At 47.7% G+C, this 26,724-nt stretch overlaps 1 protein-coding gene across 3 annotated transcripts in view; it reads left to right on the top strand.

Moving 5' to 3' along the window:
- The window catches only part of LOC139010899 (complement C3-like), a 34,519-nt gene extending 8,563 nt beyond the window's left edge, over positions 1-25,956 (top strand). The window contains exons 16-41 of one of the 3 annotated variants that reach the window (XM_070415954.1): positions 64-135; positions 3,062-3,170; positions 3,421-3,506; positions 6,951-7,093; positions 7,183-7,395; positions 9,384-9,450; positions 9,546-9,632; positions 10,327-10,530; positions 10,986-11,061; positions 11,370-11,529; positions 12,525-12,623; positions 16,094-16,250; positions 18,015-18,178; positions 19,229-19,420; positions 19,964-20,122; positions 20,265-20,324; positions 20,411-20,498; positions 20,611-20,662; positions 22,859-22,946; positions 23,052-23,144; positions 23,955-24,060; positions 24,272-24,361; positions 24,579-24,662; positions 25,365-25,448; positions 25,539-25,674; positions 25,762-25,956. In XM_070415954.1, the coding sequence (XP_070272055.1) occupies positions 64-135; positions 3,062-3,170; positions 3,421-3,506; positions 6,951-7,093; positions 7,183-7,395; positions 9,384-9,450; positions 9,546-9,632; positions 10,327-10,530; positions 10,986-11,061; positions 11,370-11,529; positions 12,525-12,623; positions 16,094-16,250; positions 18,015-18,178; positions 19,229-19,420; positions 19,964-20,122; positions 20,265-20,324; positions 20,411-20,498; positions 20,611-20,662; positions 22,859-22,946; positions 23,052-23,144; positions 23,955-24,060; positions 24,272-24,361; positions 24,579-24,662; positions 25,365-25,448; positions 25,539-25,674; positions 25,762-25,903 (3,011 nt within the window). In that variant the 3' untranslated portion in view covers positions 25,904-25,956. Of the gene's footprint in view, positions 1-63; positions 136-3,061; positions 3,171-3,420; positions 3,507-6,950; positions 7,094-7,182; positions 7,396-9,383; positions 9,451-9,545; positions 9,633-10,326; positions 10,531-10,985; positions 11,062-11,369; positions 11,530-12,524; positions 12,624-16,093; positions 16,251-18,014; positions 18,179-19,228; positions 19,421-19,963; positions 20,123-20,264; positions 20,325-20,410; positions 20,499-20,610; positions 20,663-22,858; positions 22,947-23,051; positions 23,145-23,884; positions 24,061-24,271; positions 24,362-24,578; positions 24,663-25,364; positions 25,449-25,538; positions 25,675-25,761 lie in introns of those variants that run through there. The other 2 variants (XM_070415955.1, XR_011471570.1) reach the window with 2 other exon arrangements.
- The last annotated feature ends 768 nt before the right edge of the window (positions 25,957-26,724 follow it).

Here is a 26,724-nt window from a genome sequence, read left to right as displayed (position 1 = left end):
GGAGTAAACCAAGGACAGGCAGTCAGTGCTTAATCCATCTTGTTCCGTCCACCTGCCCCTCAGATTTGGCATGCCCGAAACCAGCCACCCGGCGCCGCCGCTCAGTGCAGCTCATGGAGAAGAGGATGGGCAAAGGTGGGAGCCCTCATCTGCCTCCCCCACCCTTGCACCCTGTCCATTGAGATGCCAGCAAAGTGGGAGGAGGGGACTACCTGGACCTGGGCAGGTCCTCCCTGTAAGACCCTGTAGGGACTTGACTGGAGGGAGAGGGGTGTTCCCACAGCGGGTAAGTACCCCAGCAAGGAGCTGCGCAAGTGCTGTGAGGACGGTATGCGGGAGAACCCCATGCAGTACCCGTGCCAGCGCAGGGCGCAGTTCATCCTCCAGGACAAGGCCTGCGTGGACGCCTTCCTGGACTGCTGCAACTACATCACCCAGCAGCGGTTAGAGCACAGCCGGGACAGCGACCTGGGCCTGGCCAGGAGTTAGTCCTGTGGCCTGGAGGGCCCTGCCTGAGGGCTGGTGGTGGTGGGAGGGGGATGTGCCCATCACTGGGGACTGGAAATTGTGTGAATCTAATTTGCTTTCAAGAGCAAAGGCAACTGTGAGTGGCTTGTGAAATTGAGAGAAATTACGTTATCAATTACAGGATGAAAAGTAACAAAAAAGAATGTTTCTGCTAAAAAACTAAGGAAGATTGGGAAACTTACCCAGTGGCTGCCTGGCCAACCAATGGAAAATTAATGAACTTTTTTTCTTCTAACAGCCTTTAATTTACAGACAAACTTGTGCGGGTTAAAAACTTTTCACCCACTTGAGCTGTTTGATGCCCCCAGAGTTCTGAATAGTTTAGTGACGATTTTTTGGCATCAAAGTTATTCTCCTAAACATCCCAGCACAATGCTCAGCATCAGGACATTAACATGGATTCATTTCCACCATGTAATTCACAGGCTCCACTCAAATGTTGCCACTTTTTAAATTCTTTTTATTTCTCTCTAGGAAAAGGACCCAGTTCAGAATCACACATTGCATTGGTGTGTCTGGTTGTGTCTCTTCAGCCTCCTCCTATCTATTCAACCCGCTGGGTCTTTCTGTGACTCTCACACTCTTCACATACCTGAGATATACAGGCCATATCTTCACATACCTGAGATATACAGGCCATATCTTCACATACCTGAGATATACAGGCCATATCTTCACATACCTGAGATATACAGGCTACATCTTCACATACATGAGATTTACAGGCCACATCATTTGAAAGTTGTTCAGCTCCCTGAGTCTGCCTCATGTTACTCCTGTTCACAATCAGATTTTGCATTTTGGGCAGGGCTGTCCCAGATGAGATATTTTGTCTTCCTCGGTCCCTCTGATCAGGAGGCAGGTAGCTTTGACTTGAACTGTCACTGGTGATGTGAACCTTGATCACTTGATTAAGGTGGTGTCTGCCCTGTTTCTCCATGTGAAGTTCCTCTTTATTCCTTTTATGTACTTTTTATTATTATTTTGAGAGGCCTGGTGCATGAATTCGTGCACCAGTGGCGTCCCTCGGCCTGGCCTGTGGGATCATGACAAAACCGGCTCTCCGACATCCCCTGAGGCATCCCAGATTGTGAGAGGACACAGGCCAGGCCGAGGGACCTGCTGGTGCACAATCAGGGCCGGGGAGGGATGTGGAAGGTTGGCCTGCTGGGGAGGTCCACAGGAGGGCTCCAGGGCATGTCTGGCCCTTCTCACTCAGTCCGGATCAGCTGGACCCCAGCAGCAATCTAACCTACAGTCAGAGTGTGTGCCCCCTGGTGGTCAGTGCATGTCATACTGAGCAGTTGAGCAGCCTTAGCATATCATTAGCATATTAATCTTTGATTGGCTGAATGGATGACTAGACGAGCAGACACTTACCATATTAGGCTTTTATTATATAGGATTGATGTCAGAGAGGAAGGGAGAGGGAGAGAGAGATAGAAATAAAATGATGAGAGAGAATCATTGATCAGCTGCTTCCTGCACACCCCCCACTGGGGATCGAGCCCAAAACTGCATGTGCCCTTGACCAGAATCGAACCCAGGATCCTTCAGTCTGCAGGCTGACTCTCTATTCACTGAGCCAAACCAGCTAGGGCTGAGTTTTGTTTTTATTTTTTAACATCTTTTAAAATTTAAGTCAAGAGAGCTGTTCCCAAAGATGACTTAGCCTTTAAGATAAAAGATATGGATGGACGCCTTATGTGGTAACATGTGACTTTTGTGAACATGCTTACTCTGGGGGATGGGGCTTAGGCAGCTGTTGCCACAGTGGAGAAATATTTCTAATTTTTTTTTAGCCGGAAACCTCGAATCCCCTTCACCCCTCCACCCACAAAAGACTCAAAGATTCCCAACACACATGAGCAAAAGACTCTCTATCTTCAATCTCTTTGCAAATGATGACAACTAGGCAGGCCGCTTTCTACTCCTGACAGAGACTTTCTTCTGCAAAGAGAAGATAAGGCTACTGAGGGAGTTAGACAAACCTGCTGGGCTGTAGTTTACACCCACGGGGAGATTTATTTCCCAGTTTTGTGTATGTTTTTTAGTCAACTGGGGGTGAGACAGAGGATGGCTTGAAGTTTAAGTGGTTCTCATACAGTTCCTCATGTTGTGGTGACCCCCGACCATAAAATTATTTTTGTTGCTACTTCATAACTGTAATTTTGCTACTGTTATGAATCGTAATGTAAATATCTGATATGCAGGATGTGTTTTCATTGTTCGCCATCCACAGGTTGAGAACCGCTGCAAAGTTTAGAAGCTTATGAAAAAGTTTTTGTTTCTTGGAAATCAGGGGAAATGATTTCTTGCCTTTATACCAACGCCCTTGTATAAAATATGACTTTTAACATTTTATGGAGGCAGGAGCCCTCAAAGGGGGCCTTTAACTTACAGACGAGTCATCATTTGTCCGTGGGTGTGTTTGGCTGCCAGGAACCCCTCCAGGGCTGTAGAGATGGGTACCTAAGGGGCCAGCAGGGGAAGTGGGTCTGCTCTAAACCCAGATTGCCCCCCACCTGCCTAGATGACCTGGATGAGGAGATCATTCCGGAAGAAGACATCGTTTCCAGAAGCCATTTCTTTGAGAGCTGGCTGTGGAACATTGAGGAGTTAAAGGACCCAGAGAAAAATGGGTAAGGCTGAGGCACCCCTCATTCCAACCCACCACCAGGCACTTCCTACCAACACTCAGGACCAGAACATTTAATTTGCATGCACCCCAACCTCCTCTGTTTTCTGGAATCATAGTGGAACTCCACAACCCAACCTAGAAAAACCTCCACATGCCCACACCCCACCTCCAACCTGCCCTTGGGGCCCCTCATTACCTGCTCTCCCCTCCACCACATCTTCTCCTAAGGCCCCCATTTCTCCTCCATCTAGAGTCTCCTCCAAGACCATAAAGGTGTTTCTGAGAGACTCCATCACCACCTGGGAGATCATGGCTGTGAGCTTGTCTGACAGGAAAGGTGAGGTGATGGTTTCACAGGCCCCAGGGCCCCGGGCATTTTCTGTTTCTCATCCATCCCAAAGCTCCTCTGCTTCTTGGTGTCTGACACTCTATCCCCTGGTTACTGGGTGGGGTGGGTGCATCAGAGTCCAGATTGTGGGTGCCAGTGGTTTTTATTTTATTTTAAATATGTTCTTGATTTTTAGAGAGAGAGGAAGGGACAGAGACCAGAAACATTGATGAGAGAGAAACATCAACTTCAGCTGGCTGCCTCCTGCATGCCCCTGGGGATTGAGCTCAAACCCAGGCATGTGCCCTCACTGGGAATCGAACCAGTGACCTCGTGGTACATGGGTTGATGCTCAACCCCTGAGCCACGCCAGCTGGTCAGTGCTTTTTATTTTTTAAATTGATTTCATTTTTAGAGGAGTTTTAGTTTCACAGCAAAATTGAGCAGAAAGGCCCTGGCCAGTTTGGCTCAGGTGATTGGAGCGTCGGCCTGTACACAAAAAGGTAGCGGGTTTGATTCCTGGCCAAGACCCTGGTTTCAGGGGATTGAGGCCTGTGCTGGAGGCAACCAATGAATGTGTATCTCTCACAACAAGGTTTCTCTTTGTGTCTCTCCCTGTCCCTTCCAGTCTCTCTTAAAATCAGTGGGGAAAAATATCCTCAGGTGATGATTAACAAAAACAAAAAAATATTCTATTAAAAAATGGAGCAAAACCCTAGCTGGTTTGGCTCAATGGATAGAGCGCCAGCCTGCAGACTGAAGGGTCCCCGGTTCAATTCCAGTCAAGCGCACATGCCCAGGTTTTAGGCTTGATCCCCAGTAAGGGGCGTACAGGAGGTAGCCGATCAATGATTATCTCTCATCATTGATGCTTCTATATCTCTCTCCCTCACCCTACCTCGCTGAAATCAATTTTATATATATATATATATATATATATATATATATATATATTAAATTTTAGCAAAAATTAGAGATTTCCTATGTTCCCTGCCACCCCACCCCATGCACAGCCGTCCCCACTGTCAACATCCCCCTCCAGAATGGTACATTTGTTATAATCAATTGTGAAGACCCCAAGTTCATAGCTGACAGTAGGAATTCACTCTTGGTGTTGTACATTCTATGGGTTTGGCCTAATGTTTCATGACACGAGTCCACCATTGCAGTATCATACAGAATAATTCGAAACCACAAAAACTTTTAAGGAGGTGCTGCCGACATGATAGTGGGTAAAGTGATTAAGAAAGAGGAGGAAGCAGGATGAAATGGGGGATTGAAACATCGGTGGTCAGATTGGGAAGCGTGACAAAAAGGTTACCTGTCCCCGGTCACCCACAGCTGGAGTGAGACCCAAGGAGCTCTAGCGAAATGGGGATGGTTTACAGTAGGACCGGGAGGGGTGAGGGAAGGAAGGCCCAACTTCTAGTGCAAAATGTAAGTGGGTGTCAAAAAGTCAGTCATCAAGGTAAGTAATATCCCACTGCAGCAGTTTTTAAAGTAAAAGTGAGTACAAAAAAATCAATGATGAACAAAATATCCCAATTTTAAACAAAGAACAGAGCCAGGGCAGGTTCTATGTATAATTTAAAGGTTAAATTTTTCAAAAAATATTAAAACATTAAAAGGCAGGTGTATTAAAACTCATAATATTAAATGTAAATATTTTATTTATACCACAGCCAGAATTTATTATATTGTATTCTCATTTTGTTTAGTGATAACAAATAATAAATTAAACTTTATTATCATTTTTCTTTTCTAACTTCAAGATTTTAAAACTCTGCTTCTTTGCTTATACCATTTTTAATTGAAGGAATTTAATATTTCTGCCAATTTCTCTTATTAAGAAAAATATCTTGCCGAAACCGGTTTGGTTCAGTGGATAGAAAGTCGGCCTGTGGACTGAAGGGTCCCGGGTTCGATTCCGGTCAAGGGCATGTACCTAGGTTGCGGGCACATCCCCAGCAGGGGGTGTGCAGGAGGCAGCTGATCGATATTTCTCTCTCATCGATGTTTCTAACTCTCTATCCCTCTTCCTTCCTCTCTGTAAAAAAAAAATCAATAAAATATTAAAAAATAAAAATAAATTCATTACTATTTAAGTAAAGCAGATTTTTAAAAAATATATATGTTTTTATTGATTTCAGAGAGAGGAAGGGAGAGGGAGAGTTAGAAACATCCATGAATGAGAATCATCAATTGGCTGCCTCCTGACTCCCCCCACTGGGGATTGAGCTGGCAACCTGGGCATGTGCCCTTCCACGGAATCGAACCCGGGACACTTCAGTCCATGGGCCAACACTCTACCCACTGAGCCAAATCGACTAGGGGTCATGGGAAACATTTTGATCTCTATTTTAGGATTCATAAAATTTGCAGTTGAAAAAGCAGATTGACATATTCAAGTTGTTCCAAACATACTTTTAAAAGTTTTCCAATCACTAAATCAATCATCATTTTTTATTGTTATGTTTTTAAGATTTTTAATCAAATTTTAGAGAGAGAGGAAAAAAAAGGGAGGGAGGGAGAGAGAGAGAGAGAAAAAAGAGAGAGAGAGAGAGAGCTGGACGTGAAAGTGAAACATCAATTAGCAGCCTCACGCAGTCCCCGCCCCCCGGCCATGGAAGCCCTCAAATGGGCTTGTGTGCTGACCAGAATTGAACTGGCAACCTTTTGGTGCACAGGACGATGCCCAACCAACTGAGCGACACTGGCAGGGGCCACCCACCATTTTTTCAAAAATGTATCTTCATTGTTGAAAGTCTTACAGATGTCCCCTTTGTTTGCTTGTTTGTCTTTTCCCCATTGACCCCCTCCACCCTGTACCCGCCCCTTCCAGGCCTTTACCACTCTATTGTCTGTGTCCATGGGCATCTTAAAAAATTCTTTATTCTTAAAAGTATGACATTGGTCCATTTTCCCCCGTTATCCTCTCCCAGCCTGCCCCCATGGCATTTTTAAAATTGAGATATAACTTACATACCATAAAAGTCACCCTTGGTCAGTATATGATTTCAGTATATTCACAAGCTCTAGTTTGGAAGTTGAAATCTGAGTTAGCTAAAATGAAATAAAAGTAGAAATCCAGTTCCCCTTCGAGCTAGCCACCTTTCCAGTCCCCAGTGACCACATGGGGCTAGGGGCTACCATTTTGGGGAGCACAGATGGACCCTTCAGTGAGTCTGACTTGTTTTCCTCCTCCACCTCTCTCTCTGAGTAAAATTCAAAAGACATCGCTAAATCCTGGCAACTCCCAGCTACCACTATCATTTGTAATTCATCACCATCAGCATTCTCTAGTCTATGGGCTTCTACAAAAACAAGCTGAGCTCCGGACAGCTCCCGTGTCAGGGATAAGCCTAGAGAGGCAGAAACTTAGGGCTGAACTTGGACCCTGTCAACCCTGCCCATCCCCTACCCCTGACAATCATGGTCTGTTCCCCTGAGCAGGGATCTGTGTGGCTGACCCCTATGAGGTGACGGTGGTGCAAGATTTCTTCATCGACCTGCAGCTGCCCTACTCTGTGGTTCGTAAGGAACACGTGGAGATCCGAGCCGTCCTCTATAACTACCAGGAAGAAGATACGCTCACGGTGGGTCCTTGAAGCAGGAGAGGAACGAGGGGAGACCTGGAGAGGGGCCCATGGCGCATGCCCCTGACCTGATACTCTCTCCCTGGCAGGTGAGAGTAGAAATGCTCTACAATCCAGCCTTCTGCAGCTTGGCCACTGCCAAGAAGCGTCACCTGCAGACTGTAACCATCCCTCCCAAGTCCTCGCTGGCCGTGCCTTATGTCATTGTGCCCCTGAAGGTCGGCCTGCAGGAGGTAGAGGTCAAGGCCACTGTCTATCGGTACTTCATCACCGACGGTGTAAGGAAGACCCTGAAGGTCGTGGTGAGTCCTTGGGGCACCTGCTGCCTCTTGTCCTTCAGGAGGGACTCTTGCTCTCCTTGTGCTGTCAACTCAGTTTGGAGCCCCAGGCTCTGAGACACTAATGCTGCCCGTGTTCAGCTTAGGAAAGTCAGGAGTCCCAGCAATGTGAAAGCAGGGCCATGTGTGGCAGGGAAGACATTCTTCTGCGCATAAAATTCTAAGTGGGTGCCCAAATCTCAGCATTAAAGATAAAAAATGGTTTTCCTTAAAATATAGTTTAACATCAAATATGATATTTTGTAACACATTTAAGTATAAGAGTTTTGTTTTGAATTAAAAATTTGGGGGAAACATATTTCGCAGACCAAATTTTATAAAGCAATAATATATGATATAGGAAAGTTCTCCTTTTGAAAATGTATGGCTTTTATTGATTTCAGAGAGAGGAAGGGAGAGGGAGAAAGAGAGAAACTTCAATGATGAGAATCATTGATTGGCTGCCTCCTGCATGCCCCCTACTGGGGATCCAGCCTGCAACACAGCCATGCATCCTAACCTGGAATGGAACGCTGACCTCCTGCTTCATGTGTCAGCACTCAAACACTGAGTCACACTGACCAGGCAGCAAAGTTCTGTTTTTACCAGTGATTTCAAATTTTTTAAACTTTTATGAGTTTATTGAGCCAAACTGACTAACATATGTTGGGGAACAAGATCTCAAATGTTCTATTACCTGTGATTTTTGGCCTTAAAATATACATTAACAGTTACATTATTACTGTTTCACATAGTTTGGAACACTTTCAAATATAATAAGAGATAGAATCATCAGTAAAAGGCTTTTGTCATTTTTTCTCTTGTGAATATTTTTATCACTATGTTTTTATTGTTTAAGATATTACATATGTCTCCTTTTCCCCGATTGACCCCACCACCACCATCGCCACACCCGCCCCCCAGGACAAGCCCCCACTGCCCCAGTGTCCATGTCCATTGGTTATGCTAATATGCACATGTAGATGTACCACAGTTTAATCCACTCATCTACTGATGGGCACTTAGGCTGTTTCCAAATCTTAGCTATTGTAAATTGTGCTGCTATGAACATAGGGGTGCATATGTCCTTTCTGATTGGTGTTTCTCTTCGCATATATTCCCAGAAGTGTGATTACTGGGTCGAATGTAAGTTCCATTTTTAATTTTTTAAGGAATCTCCTTTTGTCATTTTTTAAATATTTTAAAGCAAAACCAGTTCATAAGCAAGATCACTAATATTTTATTTATATATTTATCAAATTTTCAAATAAAATACATTATAGCATTTATGAGGCTCATACTCCAGTTCTGTTCTACAAGCTGTGTGACTCTGAGCAAGTTACTTCAGCTCTCTGTTCTCCAGTTTTCCCATCTTTATAAGTTTGTGTTTTGTTTTGTTTTAAGATATTTTATTGACTTTGAGAGAGAGAGTGCAAAGGAGAGGGAGAGAGAGAAACTTAATGTGAGAGTGATATATAAATCGGCTGCTTCCTGTATGCCCTCTACCTGGGATCAAGCCTGGAACCTGGGTATGTGCCCTGACCTGGAATCAAACCGGAAACCTTTCTGTGTATGGGACAAGCCCAACCAACTGAGCCACACTGGCCAGGGCCCGTTTCCCCATCTTTAAAATGGGAATGGTAATAGCAATACCCTAAATGAGTTAACCTGAATAAAGACAGCTTCTAGGCACATAGGAAGATTTCTAAAGGCTTTGTTGTATTATTGTTATTAATTTATAATGTTGTTATTATATCATACAATAGTATGAGGTAGATGTTTGTATTGCCTCCTCCCTATAAGGAAGGAAGCTGAGACACAGAGAGGTTAAGTAACTGGCTCCCAGTCACACAGCTAAGACTGGTAGATACCATCTAGGCTACAGTAATCCCCAGAACAGTGCCCTGCTGACCAGCTGTGGCTCTGTCTGTCCTTTTATTCACCCACCTCCCCCTTCCCTCAACACTGCCCAGCCTGAAGGAATCAGAATGAACAAGACTGTGGCCATTCTCACACTGGATCCACAACACCTCGGCCAAAGTGAGTCAGGGCAGGAGTGGGGGTGAGGCCTGGGTGGTGTGCAGAGCCTGGTGAAAGGAGGCTGGTGCCAAGGGTGTCTCCCATTCCACCAACAGACGGTGTGCAGCGAGTGGAGGTCGAGGCTGCAGACCTCAGTGACCAAGTCCCTGACACAGAGTCGGAAACCAGGATCCTCCTGCAGGGTGAGATGGCCTTGGTCCAACCCCATGGGGCCCAGGAAGGTGTGGGAGCCATGACCCCTGAAGAGGGCACCCAGTTCCATCACTTCTGAGAATATTGAACCATGATGCCTCCCTCCTTCTCATGTACTAGAACAGCCTCTTTGATGTGCTCACAGAAGGCTCCAGGCAGTACTTAGCTTCTGCTGCTAAAGAAGCTTCAATGAGAAGTGATAGAGTTCAAGAACAGAAATTCTGGAATGAATTGCCCAGGATGGAGGACTGGGAGGAGAAGGCACAGGAAGGAGCTAGCAAAGCCCCTTGCAACCTCTGAGCTCTTAGGTTTGGCATAGAGACTCTTGGTTTCCTGATCTGTGATGAAGGCAAATAGCGGTACCTGTTTCGAGGGCTGTTGGAAAAATTAAATGAGATGCTATATAGTGTTCTCTTAGAAGGGAGCTTGGCAAAAGGCATTAAGCATGATAGACGTATTCATGACCATTGTTCCTGGAATTATTTTACCACTGGTGGCACATGAGGACCCAGGGACAACCCCCCTGGTCCCGTTCACCAGATGCCTCCAGCCGCCAGCTGTCCCTGACTCCCTGACTCTTTGGTCCTGGCTGGTTGGAGCCTGGGAAGGCTGGGAGTAGCCCCGACCCTCTTCACCCCATAGTGCATCTCATTGCTTGAATGCCATCCTTCCTCCTGGCTGCAGGGGCCCCAGTGGCCCAGATGGCAGAGGAGGCCATTGATGGGCAGCAGCTGAAGCACCTCATTGTGACCCCCGGGGGCAATGGAGAGCAGAACATGATCGGTATGACGCCCACGGTCATCGCGGTGCACTACCTGGACCACACTGAGCAGTGGGACAAGTTTGGCATTGACAAGCGGCAGGAGGCCCTGGACCTCATCAAGAAGGGTATGTCCCCGTCCCCTATTGGAGGCCCCCACTCTGAGACCCCTCTCTGAGCTCCTTCCTCCTCTGAGGCCCCGCCCCCTCTAGAGGCCCCGCCCCTTCTCTGACACCTCCTGCTCTCCCCTCTTTCAGACCCTTGTCCCTCTGAGTTCCCTCTCCCAATGACCCCCCCCCCCCCGAGAGCCCTTCTCTCTCTAAACGCCTTCTCCTCTGAGAAGCCCTTACCCCTCCTCACTCTTTCCTGAACGTTTTCAGAGTCCCTGCACCCTATAAGCTCCCCTCCCCTCTACACATTCCTCCTGGTCCTGAGCACCCTCTATCCTCTCTGAACCTCTCCTTCCCCCACTTCACAGAATCTTTGTTTCTCTCTAAGCCTCTCTCCTTCCTGGCATACCCACACCAGCCACTGCCTCCACTCAGCCCTCACTCCCCCAGTGACACTTCTCTCTTCCTTGCAGGTTACACACAGCAACTGGCCTTCAGGCAACCCAACAAGGCCTTTGCAGCCTTCCTGACTTTGAAGCCCAGCACCTGGTGAGCCTGCCCATCCTTGGCCCTGCATCCTTTGAGCAAGGCCTGGGCCCTGGCCTGGGGTGATCTAGGCTGGCCTCCCCCACACAGCCCTGTGCCTCTGGACCCCTCTACCTTCAGAGTCAAGGTGCCCACTAGTCAAGTGATCTACCGTCACTAAGCACTGTCTACAAGCAACATTGGGTCCTGAGACCTGGCCTGGGAAACTGGGCACACCTGAGCAGGCCCTGCCCCACTCTGCTCCTTGCTTGGCTGGGATGGCAGTCTCTGGATCCCAGAGCCAATTGGCTCATGCTCCGTGCCCACCCCAGGCTGACAGCCTACGTGGTCAAGGTCTTCTCTCTGGCCGCCAACCTCATCACCATTGACTCTGAAGTCATCTGTGGGGCTGTCAAGTGGCTGATCCTGGAGAAGCAGAGGGCTGATGGAGTCTTCCAGGAGGATTCACCGGTGGGACAACTACAAATGACTGTAAGAGGCTAGGATTCAGGCCAGGCTGGGGGAGAGGAGTGCCTGAGTGCCCCCGCATGGACAGGAGACAGGCTCCGTCTGCCATTTGCCCAATTCTCAGTGTGGGATGGACAGAGAAATAGAGGAGCCACGATGGTCACTTCTCCTTTGCAAAAATCAGAGACCTCAGGGTCCAGTGCAAAATGAAAGTTCCCTAGCCCCCCATTGCTTTGAAAAAAAAAAAAAAAAAAACCACCTGAGAACTCCTTAGAATTGTGGTTCTCAAACTCTGGTCTCCAGGCCAAAAGCGCCAGCATCAGCTACAAGTTTGTTAGAAATGGACCTTCTTGGGCTGGATCCACATGCACTAATCAGAAACTTTGGGGGTGGGGCCTCGGAATCAGGGTTTTAATAAGCCCCCGACTCCAGGTAATTCTGACGTGTGCTCAAGTGAGCAAACCACAGCTTCAGCCTGTGCTTTCGTGCTCCCAGCCTCACAGCCTTCCCTCTCCACACTCCATCTGTACTGCCTGGAGCCTTGCTCCTGGGCACAGGGCCTTTGCACATGCTGTTCCCACTGCCTGGCATGTTACCACTGCCCTCTTTGACAGCTGAGTCCTACTTACTCTTCAGATTGTGGCTCCACCTCTCATCCCTTGGGGACAACTTTCCAACTGCCCTGACCAAGACACCTCCCCCCACTATCCATTCTCACCGTCACATCCACTTCTGCGCAGCTCTCATCAGTTTGTAACGATAGATCTGTGATGAGCTGTTTGGCTCATGCCTGTCTCCCCTACGAGATGGGGAGCTCCATGAGGGCTGGAGCCATCTTACCCACAACACTAGCAACATTTACAGAATGAGTGAGTGAATGAATGGATACTAGAGTATGGCCCTCCTGTGAGACACTGGGGAGAGACCCACTCTTGCCCTGCCCTGCTGATCCTAAGGGGGGTGGTTGGCATGAGGGGCACATGGGTGACCCCATCCTTACTCCCTCCTCCACACCCTAGGGTGGCTTGAATTATGCTGAGGAGAAAGATGTGTCCCTCACAGCCTTCGTTCTCATCGCGCTGCAGGAGGCTAAAGATATTTGCGAGGGACTTGTCAATGTAAGTGTGCCCTGCCCTCCTTCGCACCCCCCCATTCTCTCCCTCACTCTGCTCCACGCAGGCACAGCCATCGTGGATGTTCTGTAATTGCGACATCTGCTTTGTCCTGCGGTTTTGAGAGTGGGTTGTTTGACCTTTAGCTTTCCAAGTGGGGAACTACAGGATCCCAACTTCACCAGCTGATCTCCCTCCTCAGGACCCCAGAAAAGAGAGGAAGGAGAGGAAGGCTGTTATCTTTAAGGCCAAGGAGAACTCAGGCCTTTCTGGTGCAAACTTAGGGATTTGAAAGAAATTATGGTTAGAAAAGAGACGGCTCTAGGGAAGTGGGGTCAGACAGATCTAAATTTAGATCATAACTCACAAGCACTTGCCCTTCCTGGGCCTCAGTGTGTGCATCTGTAAAATGGGTATAATAATTTTTGTATTTTTAGGACTCTCTAAGTTGTTCTAGATGTAACACATGTATGAGCTACATTATGCAAAAACACAGGGTGGGGCAAAAGTAGGTTTACAGTTGAGTATGGTTAACACAGAGTTTATTGTTGTCTTATTATTTATTAACTAGGGGCCCAGTGCACTGGGGGTGGGGGGGTGTCCCTCAGCCCAGCCTGCCCCCTCTCACATACTGGGATCCCTCAAGGGATGTCCTAGTGATGGCTTAGGCCCACTCCCTGCTCCCCTTGGGGATAGGGCCTAAGCTGTAGTCTGGCCTCCCTTTGTGGGAGGTGACCGGGCTGATCAGGGGAAGGCACCAGCCCCATCAGCCTGCTGCTGCAGCCACTGCCAGTCACCACAGCCAGCAAGGTTTTTTCATCAACACAGACTCCAGTCCCTTCACCATGAAAAAATGACAACTTTCTTTAGGCATTTTCAAGATGTGTCTTTCATATAATAATTATTTATTTATTTATTTTTTTTATCCTCACCTGAGGATATGTTTCCATTGATTTTTAGAGAATGTGGAAGAGAAAGAGAAAGACAGAGAGAAACATCAAAGTGAGAGGAACACTTTGATTGGTTGCCTCCTGCATGAGCCCTGACCTGGGCCCCGGCCAGGGAGGAGCCTGCAACCTAGGTACATGCCCTTTGTCAGAATTTAACTCAGACCCTGCCATCGGCAGGCCAAGGCATTATCCACTGAGCCAAACCGGCTAGGGCAGGATATAACATTTCTTAGTTCTCCAGCAGCAGACCTTTGTTTTTTTCAGGGTGTGGTAAAAAACCCTAGATCACCTTTTTGGATTCTTATTACCCAAGTTACTAAGAATATTACCAGTGGCATACAGGGAGCTTAGCCAATGAGCGGTCAGAAAAGGTGTTTCCTCTATAATTCACACCAATCTCCGGCTTGTCCCCCCACCCCACTCCCACCCCCACCCCCTCACTCTCCACCCCCTCCACCCCCGCCCCAGGCCTGATGCCTCTGGCCCAGGCATCCGGCCTGGGCGGGGGACCCCATCTCCCCCCCATCACCGGCTCCGCCCCCCTCCCAAGACTGACACCTCTGCCAGAGGTGTCAGGCCTGGGCAGGGGACCCCCATCTCCCCCTGATCACCTGCTCTGCCCTCGCCCAGGCCTGACGCCTGGGCCAGAGGAATCGACCCCCATCTCCCTCCGATCGCCAGATCTGTCCCTAGCCCAGCCCTGATGCCTCAGCCAGAGGTGTCAGACCTGGGCAGGGGACCCCAGACCCCTCCGATTGCCGGCTCCGCCCCCTGCCCAGGCCTGATGCCTCTGCCAGAGGCTTCAACCTCCATCACCCTCCGATCGCCGGATAATATTAATTACTGTATTATTTTATGTACAAACAACTATAAACATACTTTTTCCCCACCCTGTAGATGGGGGAATTATTTTAAGAATCTAAGAATTTATCAAGTGCAAGGATAAAAGGAATCTTACGGATTCGACCAGGATGCTTTGTTCCTCTTCCTGGGTCCTTCATGCCCCTTTTGCCCAATAATTCAGCTTTCCTGCCACCCAGCCTACCTGGCAGAACAGAATTGCCTTCCTTGGGGAAATTCCTAGCCCAAGGCTAAATATTCCAGATTCTTAGGAAAGGATTCTGATTGGCTCAGCCTGGGTCAGGTGATCACTTCTGGATCAATGAGCTGAGACCAGGAAGTAGGTCTTCCTGGGCAAATATGACTGTTCCACTGTGGCCATGTAAATGACAGGAAGGAGAAGGTCCTACAAAAGTCAAGGGTGGATGTAGGAGAGACAGAGGGCGGGCAAAAGGATTAATTTCTACTACAACGTAGTGACATTTTCTACTACAACACAGCACCCTTATAACGGAGTATGGCATAGGCTGTGGAACTAGACTGCTGGGGTTCTAATAAAGAGCTTGATGGAATTAGCTTGATAAAACCAATGGTTAGTATTCCAGGAATGTTGCAAGTTGATTGTTGAACGCAATCACTATTAAATATTAAAGTATATAAACTTACACTTAAATAAATTAGTCTAAACACTACACATAAAAACAAAGGTAGTAGCCCTGGCCAGGTAGCTCAGTTGGTTGGAGCATCATCCCATTATGCCAAGGTGCAGTTCGATCTCCAGTTGGGGCACATACCAGAAACAACCAATGAATGTATAGATAGGTGGAACAACAAACTCATCCCTCTTTCTCTCCCCGCCCCTCTCTCTCCCTAAAAACCAATTAAGAGAAAAACAACAACAAAGGTAGTAAACCCTCAAAACTCATCACTTCTTAATTATTTTACTACCTTTCATCATTATCCATGATCTTGAGGTTATTTATGTCTGTTGTACATATACGGTGGACAAACTATATGATCTCTTCCCAATTCTACAGTCAGTGACTCCTTGCTGGTAGGTTGAAATCAGGCGTGGTTGTATTTACACTATAAAAATCACTACAAAGCATATCTGCCTCTGCACCTCATCTCATGGGTCTCAGTGTTCTGCTCTGTGCAGTAGGGATGGTGATGAAAATAAAACTACCTCATAGGATTTTGAGATTAAATGAGTTGATATGTGACTAGCACATACTAAGTGTTAGCTACAATGATGATGATGATTAAATAATAGGTGGAACCAGTGGTGTGCTAACCCTGGGTGCCTATTTGGGGCATCTCTTTCCCACGCTGTGTTAAGGTAGCTTGAAATTGGCATGGTGGGAATATTTACACCACAGTCATTGGCAATCAGTAAACCAGCTTCCCTAACCCCCACCTCCTGCACTGACTAGACAACTGGTTATTAAATATTTACTAGCACACCACTAGTATACAGACTGCACCAGGAACATGATAGGTACTCAGTAACAGAGCAGTGCACAGTGGCTAAACTGTCTGGGGAACCCTTAAAAATAGACAGATCCAAGACAAATATGTACCAAGGCCAGAAACATTATGCACAGGAAGTGGTGATTATGTGATCTTTGTCAGCTCTCTGGGGCAGCAGTGCCCACCTGACCAGAGTACCCAATCTTTTTTTCATAGAACCTTGGGGGCAGCATCAATAAGGCTGGAGACTTCCTTCAAACACACTACAAGAACTTGAAGAGACCTTATGCTGTGGCCATTGCTGGCTATGCCCTGGCCCAGTTGGGCAAGCTGGAGGGCCCTCTCCTCGACACATTTCTGAAAGCAGCCACAGGTGAGAGGCAGCCTGGTGGGGTAAGGAGAGATACATGGCTGCGGGTTGAGGGTGGCCACCTTAAGCTGGGCTGTGTGGCTCCAATCTGACCTGGGATGAGTGGGTATGGGTGTGAAAAGTCCTCATTGTAAGCATAACACAAAAGGTCCATTACATGATTCAACAAGTATTTGTTGAGTACTTGCTATGACACGGGAGCAAGAACATGGGCTCTGACATCAGACAGATTCAAGTTCAAAATCAAATCACCTTCTGGCACATTCTCACAGTGTGATCTTGTACAATCCACTTAACCTCTATGGACCTTGTATATAAAATGATACCTACATCACAAGATTGGTGTGAAGATTAAATGAGTGATGAGAGTAGGAGAAGGTCTAGCACATAGTAGAGATCTATCACTGATGTTGTCATTGCCTTTAGTATTATTGTGGGTGTCCCAAGTTGATGGACAGCTCACCTCTATACAGTGATGCAGGGATCCCGGCTCTCTCTTCTCATGGCTCTGCCACCTCAGGGCCTCAGAATCCCTTCTATTAATGCAGAAGGAAACAGCCAGGAAGACTGGGCGAAGGGAGGTAGACCAGCCATGGAAGGGGCCCCCTCAATTGTTTTGCACTTTCCATTAGACAGAGCTCAGTTATGTGGCCATACCCACCTGCAAAGGCCTCTAGGAGATGTAGTCCAACTCTGTGCCCAGGAGGAGGAGGGAATGGTTCTTGGTGACAGTCTCTGTCATGAGTACTTTCTTAGGCACTTGGGACATCACAGTGAATATGGCACAGCCCCTGCCATCATGACCTCATGTTCCAGTTGAGGAAACAAATGAGTTAATAGATTCCTCTAGAGCAGTTGTGGCGAACCTTTTGAGGTGGGTGTGTCAGCATTTTGAAAAACCCTAAGTTAACTCTGGTGCCATGTCACATATAGAAATTTTTTGATATTTGAAACCATAGTAAAACAAAGACTTATATTTTTGATATTTATTTTATATACTTAAATGCCATTTAACAAAGAAAAATCAACCCAAAAAATGAGTTCGTGTGTCACCTCTGACATGCGTGTCATAAGTTTGCCATCACTGCCCTAGAGCATCATTGTGCTGGGACAGGAGAAGCACAGGATGCTTTAAGAGACAGAAGGAAAGGTCTCACTCTGTCTTGGGTGCCATTGGAGCCAAATTGTGCAGGGTGGATAAGAATTGACCAGGGGTCGGTGGAGAAAAAGTGCTCCAAGATGGGAAAACAGAATATGCAAAGGCTCAGAGGTGAGAATGAGCATGGCAAACTTAGGGAATCTGCTCCCATAGATCAGAGGGGCTGCAGTTCAGAATTTAAACAGAGCCCTGACCAGTTTGACTCAGTGGATAGAGCGTCGGCCTGCGGACTGAAGGGTCCCAGGTTCGATTCTGGTCAAGGGCATGTGCCTTGGTTGTGGGCACATCCCCAGTGGGGGGTGTGCGGGAGGCAGCTGATCAGTGTTTCTCTCTCATTGATGTTTCTAGCTCTCTATCCCTTCCCCTTCCTCTCTGTAAAAAGTCAATAAAATATATTTTTTAAAAAAACAAACAAACAAAAAAACACAGAAGAGTAAAGGTTGATGAGGGAAGAGGGCAAGGCAGGAACCAGCAGACTGAAAGCCACAAATGTGGGCCAGGACACCTGAACACCGAGGTCTAGTACAAGTCTTTCTTCTGAGCTTTCTCTGAACTACCTCCAGGCTGGACAGAGCAGTGAGCATGGGGGCTGGTGTTCTCTCTTGTAGATAAGAACCGCTGGGAGGAGCCTGGCCAGAAGCTCTACAATATGGAGGCCACATCCTATGCCCTGTTGGCTCTGCTGCTGCTCAAAGACTTTGACTCTGTACCTCCTGTTGTGCGCTGGCTCAAGGAGCAGAGATTCTATGGAGATGGCTATGGCTCCACCCAGGCAAGTGGTCCCACATCCCCCATGCAAATGTTTCCTTACCTCTTCTGGCCTGAATGGCCTCCCAGATAAGATGCTGAGACCAAGAGAGGCAGTTGATTGGAATGAAGTTGAGATATCAGGTTTTGGTTTTTGTTGCAAATCTGTCTATGGATTCTACACTAAATTCTGGATGCTTCAAGCTGCATTTTGAGACCCCCTTTCCCTCCTGGTGTCCAGATCATGTTCTCAAGGCCCAGGGTCAGGGGTGAACCTCTCTCTGATGGGTTCTAGACCATGTTTCTAGTTCCACCAGGTGTTCCATCTTACTTTGTTTCACTGGTGGGTTCTATACCAATTCTCAATTATTATAGGGAATCATCAACTCCATCTCTCCCTCTGGGTGATTCTAGACCATGCACTCAGTTCCACGAGGCTCCCAGTGTTACCTTGTCTTACTGTGGGTTCTAGACCATGGTCTCAGTTTTCTAGAATCTTATCAAAGCCTGCTCTCTTCCAGCTGGGTTCTAGGCCATGGTTGCAGCAGCCTCAAGTCTAAAAAGCTCAGGCTTCAGTTTGATCCCCTTTCTCTCTGGTGGCATTGTCAGGTATTTAAGAAATACTCATCCAAGGATATGTTTCTTGATTTGAGAGAGAGAGGAAGGGAGTGAGAGAGAAAAAACACACACACTGATGTGAGAAACACCAATGGATTACTTCCCGTATGTGTCTTGACCGGGGATGGAATCTGCAACCTTTTGATGCATGAGCCAATGATCCAACCAACTGAGCCACCGGGCCAGGGCTCAGTGTCACTTTTGGATTCTAGATTATATGCTCAGTTGTCCCCAGGTTCCAATTTTATTATTTGTTCACAAATGGGCTCTAGATACATTCTCGGTGTCTGTAAACCCTCTGTTAGTCTCTCTTCTCTGGATGGGTCTAGACCACATTCTCGGTGTTACTAGACCTTCAGTCATTTTGGTTTTGTTGTTGTTGTTTTGTAGCAGCTGTTGGCATGTTTTTATTTTATTTATTTATTTTTTTAAAATATATTTTATTGATTTTCCACAGAGAGGAAGAAAGAGAGACAGAGAGTCAGAAACATCGATGAGAGAGAAACATCGATCAGCTGCCTCCCGCACATCTCCCACTGGGGATGTGCCCGCAACCCAGGCACATGCCCTTGACCGGAATCAAACCTGGGACCCTTCAGTCCGCAGGCCGACGCTCCATCCACTGAGCCAAACCGGCCTCGGCATGTTGGCATGTTTTTATTGTATTTACTTTAAAATATAATTTTATTGTTGATAGTATTACACATATCTGCCCCCCCCCCCCGTTTCCCTTCTCCTCCCAGCCCCTACCTACCCACCCCCAAGTCTTCACTACCTTATTCCAATTGGCCATGGGCTAGGCATATTAGACCTTCAGTCTTATGCCTGCTCTTTCTCATGTATCTAGACATGCTCAGTGTCTCCACACTCTGGTGTAAGCCTCTGACCCTTGGAGAATTCTAGGAGATGTCCTCAGTGTTTAATGACTCCCCATCTTACCCTTGTGCCCTCTGGTCCCTTTTAGGTCACAGTCTTAGTGTCACCAAGCACTAGACTGAGCCTCTCTCACTGAGAGAGTTCTAGAACATGTCCTCAGTACATAACACCCCCCATTCTTATTCTCACCCCCTCTGGTGCATATTAGGCTACAGTCTCAATGGCCCAGCTCTAAGCTGAAACTGTTCATCCCCCAGCAGGTTCTGACACTTTCTCAGTCTCTCACATCACCCTCTTCTTCTCTCATGAGTTCTAGGCCACTTTCATGGTGTTCCAAGCCTTGGCCCAATACCAGAGGGATGTCCCTGACCATGAGGATCTGAATCTGGATGTGTCCATTAACCTGCCCAGCCGCAGGTCTTCGGTCACGCACCGCATCCTCTGGGAATCCGCTAGCCTCCTGCGATCAGAAACGGTAAAGTTGCTTGGCCAAACCCTCCTCGCTCTCATCCTCCAGCCAGTCAGTCTGCAGGAGGCAGGAGGGAGGGCAGGTGACCATTGCAGCCAGGGGAAGGCTTGGCTCCCGACACCTTCTCTTCTCTCCCCACTCCCTGCAGACCAAGGAAAATGAGAACTTCACATTAACAGCTAAAGGGAAAGGACAAGGCACCTTGTCGGTAAGGATGGGAGCCCACATCTGCTTTGCACATCACCTTCCCAAGTAAAGTTTGCTGACACCTCATCTCCCCTCTCAACTCTCCAGGTGGTGACAATGTACCAGGCCAAGATCAAAGGCGGAACCTCTTGCAATAAGTTCAGTCTCAAGGTTATCCTGCGACCAGCCCCTGAAGGTAGAAGGAATAAAGACCCTATCTGTCACCCTTCCCCCACTGCCATTCTAGTGTCTGCCCTCCTCCTGAATCAGGATCCAGCCCTCCATCCTTCTGTCCTCTATGTTTCTAGTGAAGAAGCCTCAGGACGCCAAGAACACCATGTTACTCAACATCTGTACCAAGTAAGAGATGGGTCACTGGGATTCATCTCGCTCATCCCTCTGTCTCTAGCAAGACTTTCTGTAAATAATATCCGAGGTACCTACTACTCTCTGGGAATGTGTTGTGTGCTTAGTACTGTGCGGACCACCCTCCAGAAGGTAGACAGCACAGCATGGTGGTGTGAGACTAGCTGTGACCACATAAGCTGAGACTGTGAAAAGTGATGTTGATAATCAACAAGGAGGATTACAACTGTTACAGGAATTTTCCATTATTCTTATTTTTAAATTTTTATTTCTTTCAGAGAGGAAAGGAGACGGGGAAAGATAGAAACATCAATGATGAGAATCATTCATTGGCTGCCCTCTGTACTCCCCCTACTGGCGATAGAGCCCTCATGTGCCCTGACCAGGAATCAAACCGTGACCTCCTGGTTGAGCCACACTGGCGGAGCTTCCATTAATTTTTTTTATCACAACATTGAAAACTCTCATATTTCCAGTTATAAAAGTATAGAGTAATGAAGAGTATAGTTAGATGAGTATTTTTTTAGTGCACTGTAATTTAAAACGTCAGAACATTGTACCCTAGCTGGTTTGGCACAGTGGATAGACCTTTGGCCTGGAGACTAAAGGGTCCCAGCTTTGATTCAGACCAAGGGCACATGCCCTGATTGCAGGCTCAATCCCCCCAGTACGGAGCGTGCAGGAGGCAACCAATCAATTATTCACACCCTTCGTTGATATTTCTATCAATCTATATCTCTCCCTTCCTCTCTGAAATCAATTAAGAAGTAACGTGTCAGAACATTGAGATTGAAGATGGTTTTGAATTTTGTGAAGCACTCATCCAAAGCCCCGTGGTTTGAATAATGCCTCTATTCTTCTCTGTAGCACAGTGGTTCTCAACCTTCCTAATGCCACGACCCTTTAATACAGTTCCTCATGCTGTGTTGACCGCCAACCATAAAATTATTTTCGTTGCTACTTCATAACTGTAATTTTGCTACTGTTATGAATTGTAATGTAAATATCTGATAGGCAGGATGTATTTTATTGTTATAGATTGAACATAATTGAAGCATAGTAATTAATCACAAAAACAATAGGTAATTATATATGTGTTTTCTAATGCTCTTAGGCAACCCCTGTGAAAGGGTCGTTCGACCCCCAAAGGGGTCGCGACCCACAGGTTGAGAACCGCTGCTGTAGCACTTAAGATATGGAGCAAGCATCTGTTCTATGATGCTGTGAAGTGTCATGTTCCTTCTAAGTTTAGGTCAACTTCCCACAGGTAATCCTCTGTGCTTTCGATGTCACGAGGTATTTAAGAGTTCCGTTCCTTCACCATGAAATGTTTTCCAGTGTCACCTCCTCTGGGACATCATTTTTGGCCACAACCACTTTCTTCATTTATGTTGATGCCCTGCCTTCATTAAGTGCCTCTGCCCCCATGATGGTCTCTCCAAGGGCAGCAGGTCCACAGCCCCACCATCTGCTGTTTGTTCTCTGGCTCCATTTAGGTGCTGCTGAAATTTCATTCTCAGTGTTACCACTCTCATTTCTGTGCTGCACTTTCATCTTTGCTGGCGATTCCCTTTCAATGATCCATTTTGGTAAAATCTCACATGGTTTTTTTTTACTGAGAGAGAAGGAAGTAACACAACCACACACGTGGCTTGAATGACGGGTGCTCGGTGACCCATCACTGACAGACTTTGGAATAAGTGACGTGATTGGTCATTGATTGTAATACTCACTTGTTTTCATAGTGGTGGGTGGACTGAAGAGCTGGCAACTAGATTTGTCCTTTAGGCGTTTGCTCATTAATATATTGTGGTACTGGAATTAGACCGTGTTGCTGAGGGGCTGGTGTTATTGAACTAGACCGTGATAATGGAATCATGCAAAGTGAGACCTGCCTGCACTCTTGTCTTCATTTTCTAGAAGAACTGAGGTTTGAAGAGGTGAAGTGACTCATCAAATGTGACATAGAGCTGGGATGTGAACCCATGTAGTTGGGCTTCAGAGGCTGAGCAGTTAGTTGCCTTAACCATTACACACCTTTCCTTTATTCCCCTTGGGGGAGTGTTTCCTAAGATCTGACATCCTCTATGCTGCTGTGTGGGAACCAGAAGCCTCTCTCACTGATCAAACCCCGTTGTCTCTGGCCTAACCCCACCTGGGACTTAAACCCTCTCTCCCTGCCCCATCCAGGTACCTGGGAGACCACGATGCCACTATGTCCATCCTGGATATATCCATGATGACTGGCTTTGCTCCTGACACTGCTGACCTCAAGCAGGTGTGAAAATCCTGGGCTCAGGGGCTAGGATTGGTGGGAAGGAGCCAGGGGCCTGGCAGAGGCTGAGGGAAGGAAAGGATTTTCACAAGCTCTTTCCTTCTCCAGCTGACCAGTGGCACTGACAGGTACATCTCGAAGTTCGAGTTGGACAACAAGGCCTTCTCCAACAAGAACACCCTCATCATCTACCTGAACAAGGTGAGGCTTCCATTGGGACCTTGACCCATATGTGGCTGGCCTTTTCCTTCTCTATTGGTCTTTGTCTTAGAGTCCTCTGCTTGATCCATTCCTTCTAGAGAAAAAGAGGATTGATAGTGCATGAGATGGGTTTTAAAATTGTTTTCATTTTCATTTTTGTACTTTTAATTTTTTAAGGAGTCCCAACCCTACAGAGATATTGTAGAGAAGTATAAAAAGTTCCATATACCCTTTACCCAGATTCATTAATTGTTAGCAATTTCCTCCAAGTATACATGTCTATCACATATACATACACGTCTGTCTTCCGTCCTTCCTTCCTTTTTTTCTTTCTCATTTATTTTCCCAGATTTATTGAGATATAATTGGCATATAACACTGTGTAATTTTAAGGTATACAATGCAATGATTGGATATATGTATATTGGAAAATGATGAACACAGTAAGGTTAGTTAGCACATGTACAACCTCATAGTTTTAACGTGTGTGTGTGGTGATAACTTTTAAGATTTACTATATTAGCAGCTTTCAAATATGCAGTGCAATATTGATAACCATGGGATGTTTTTAGGGGCACAGATAGCAACCCGTTAGCCAGAATTCAATTTCATGGTCACACCAAATGGAAACGGAGGCTGAGAAGTGTAATCTGGCCATGAGCCTTGGAGAAGAAGAAATAGATTTGTTGACCTGCTCATTAATCTTTGTCACTTCTCACCCACCCATCCTCTCCACGCAGATCCCTCTTGGTCGCCTGTTTCTCTTTTTGCTGGACTCCCACACACTGACTCACCTCCTGCTTTTCCCAGATTTCACACAACCAAGAGGACTGTGTATCCTTCAAAGTTCACCAGTTCTTTAATGTGGGGCTCATCCAGCCGGGGGCAGTCAAGGTGTACTCCTATTACAACCCGGGTGAGCAGTCAACCTCGGGGCTGGGGTCTGAGGGTCCCAAGGTTCTATAAGATGGGGGTCCCAGGGCTTGGTGATTGGGGACCTGGGAGTCCCAGGGTTCAGGACCTCGCATCCCCAGGTCTGAGGGACTGGAGTTGGGAACTGAGCCCACAGGCATGGTCTTGGGTGGAGGCCTTAGCTCTCTGACACCTCCCACTCCCTCTGCCCACAGATGAGACTTGTACCCAGTTCTACCACCCGGAGAAGGAAGATGGAATGCTGAGCAAACTCTGCCACAATGAAATATGCCGCTGTGCTGAGGGTGGGTGCACAGGAGCCAGGAAGTGGCAGGCCACGCCCACTTAATACCCGACCCCCCTCACACACACACCTGCCATGGCAGTGATGCAAGGGGCCCCAAAAGCCCACAACCACGGGACACCAAGAGGGATGGGCCTAGGGCTGACCACACCCATGGGTGGCGGGCCCTGGGTGAGAAGTGGAGCTTAGGTCATGTCCCCTGCCCACCCATCCCGCAGAGAGCTGCTTCATGCACCATTCAGAGGACCAGGTCACCCCAGAAGACCGGGTGGGCAAGGCCTGTGAGCCAGAAGTGGACTATGGTGAGGAACGGGTGGGGAGACACACGTGCAAGTGTGATTGTGTGTGAGTGATGGTGTGTGTGGCTGTGGTTGTGTGGGTGAGACTATGTGATGGCAGGTGTGGTCATGGTTGTGTGTGTGTGACTGACTGTGAGTGTCCACAGGTTCATGTGTTTCAGGCTATCGTTGTGGGTGACTAGTGTGTGTGTTATTAGAGGCCATGATTGCTGGGGAACCATGGTTATGACTGGGCTGGTTTCATGCAAGAGTGTGAACAAATGAGGTTTTGAGTGTCTGTGAGAGTGTGGTTGTAAATAGCCATGATTGTGTGAGATGTTGACAGTGGATAGGCATAGCTGTCCCTGTGTATACCATGAGTTGTGAGTGGCTTTAATTGTGTGCAAGGCTGTAGGTGACTATGTGTGAGATGGTGTTGTGAGTGACTGTGACCATATGTGGCTGTGTGTAAGAGATGGTGGTTGCAGGTGACAGTGGACAGGAGTAACTGTCCTTGTGTATGGGATGAGTTGTGGGCGGCTGTAACTGTGCACATGGCTGTGGGTGACTATGTGAGATGGTGGTTGTATGACCCTGTGTGGCTGCATGTGGCTGCTTGGGAAGCCATGTGCCCAGGTGCCCTTACAGGTAAGCTGCCCTGCTATCAAGCCTGCCCATGACCCATGCTGGTCCTTCCCCCAACACCCACACCATCCCACCCTGCAGTGTACAAGACCCTTCTGCTCAGGAAGGAGCTGTCCGATGATTATGACGAGTACATAATGGTCATCAAGCAGATCATCAAATCAGGTCAGCCCTGGGCTGCTTTCTGTCTTTCTGCCTTCCCCTCCCTCCTCCTGCCTCCTTCACCCCAGCTCAGCGTTGTTCTCTCTCCTCCAGGCACCGACAAGGTGCAGCCTGAACAGGAGCGCAGGTTCATCAGCCATGTCAACTGCAGAGCAGCCCTGAAGTTGCAGGAGGGGAAACACTACCTCATATGGGGCCTCTCCTCAGACCTGTGGGGAGAGAAATCCAAGTGAGTGCCCAGCCTGCACATGTGTGTGCTCGCCCCACCCACCCTTCCAGGGCCCCTCCTGACCTGCCCTGTGTCCCTCCTCCCCAGAATCAAGTATATCATCAGGAAGGACACCTGGGTAGAGCTGTGGCCTGAAGCAGACGAATGCCAAGACGATGAGAACAAGAAGCTGTGCAGGGACCTGGCCAGCTTCAGAGAGAACATGATCATCTTAGGCTGTCCCAACTGAGCCCCCCACCGGGCCCCCTCCCCCCAATAAAGCTTCAGTTGTATTCCATGTGATCACCCAAAGTCTGGAGGTGTTGGTGAAATGGAAAGCGACAGCTCTGTTCCCTAGCTGCCTCACCTGCATCTCAGCTCAGTTCTTACTAGAAATCCCCAAGAATCTCATTTGCATTCTCGCCTGTGCACTTATGCCTTCACCATCCTCACCTGCAGCTCACCGCCCCCTCACATGAGTTCTCACCTACTTGCTTACTTGCCTTCTTACTGCATCCTCACCTGAATTTTTCCCGCATTCTCACGTGAATCTTTACCTCCTCTCTTACCTGCATCCTCAACTACATCCACCTGCATTTTTTTGCATCCTCACCTGGCCCCCCACCCACATGTCTGTCCGTAAACGTACCCGTATCTTTACTTATATTTTCACCTGCATCCGCACCTGTTCTCATACGCCTCATTCACAGCTCACTGTCTCCAATGGCATTCTCACCTGCATTCCCTTTTGTCCTCTAGGCTCACTTCCCAGTCACCACTTTCTAGATGGGCCTGAGCAGGCTCCTCCATGCTTCTGAAGGACCCAGTGGGGAGGCTCTGCCCAGGAAGGGGCGGAAAGGGGCAGGCAGGGTGATATTTCTGGTGGGGGAGCCTGAGTGAGTGAGGTGAAGGCATGGGTCAGCAGTTGAGGAGACAGTGCTGGGGCTGTTGCAGTCACAGCATCACCAGAACTGAGTAGGGTGGTGGGGTGGGGATGACAGCCACCAGGTTGAGTGGAACTATTGGTTGCAAAGTGAAACTGGGACTCCAAAGGCCTCATCTAGTCTCTAG

The sequence above is a fragment of the Myotis yumanensis genome, unplaced genomic scaffold (genome assembly GCF_028538775.1).
Source record: "Myotis yumanensis isolate MYYU_CA2020_CCGP unplaced genomic scaffold, mMyoYum1.0.hap1 SCAF_5, whole genome shotgun sequence".
Classification (NCBI taxonomy): Eukaryota; Metazoa; Chordata; class Mammalia; order Chiroptera; family Vespertilionidae; genus Myotis; species Myotis yumanensis.
The sequence above is the reverse complement of the archived record's forward strand: the minus strand, read 5'-3'. Positions and strand labels throughout refer to the sequence as shown.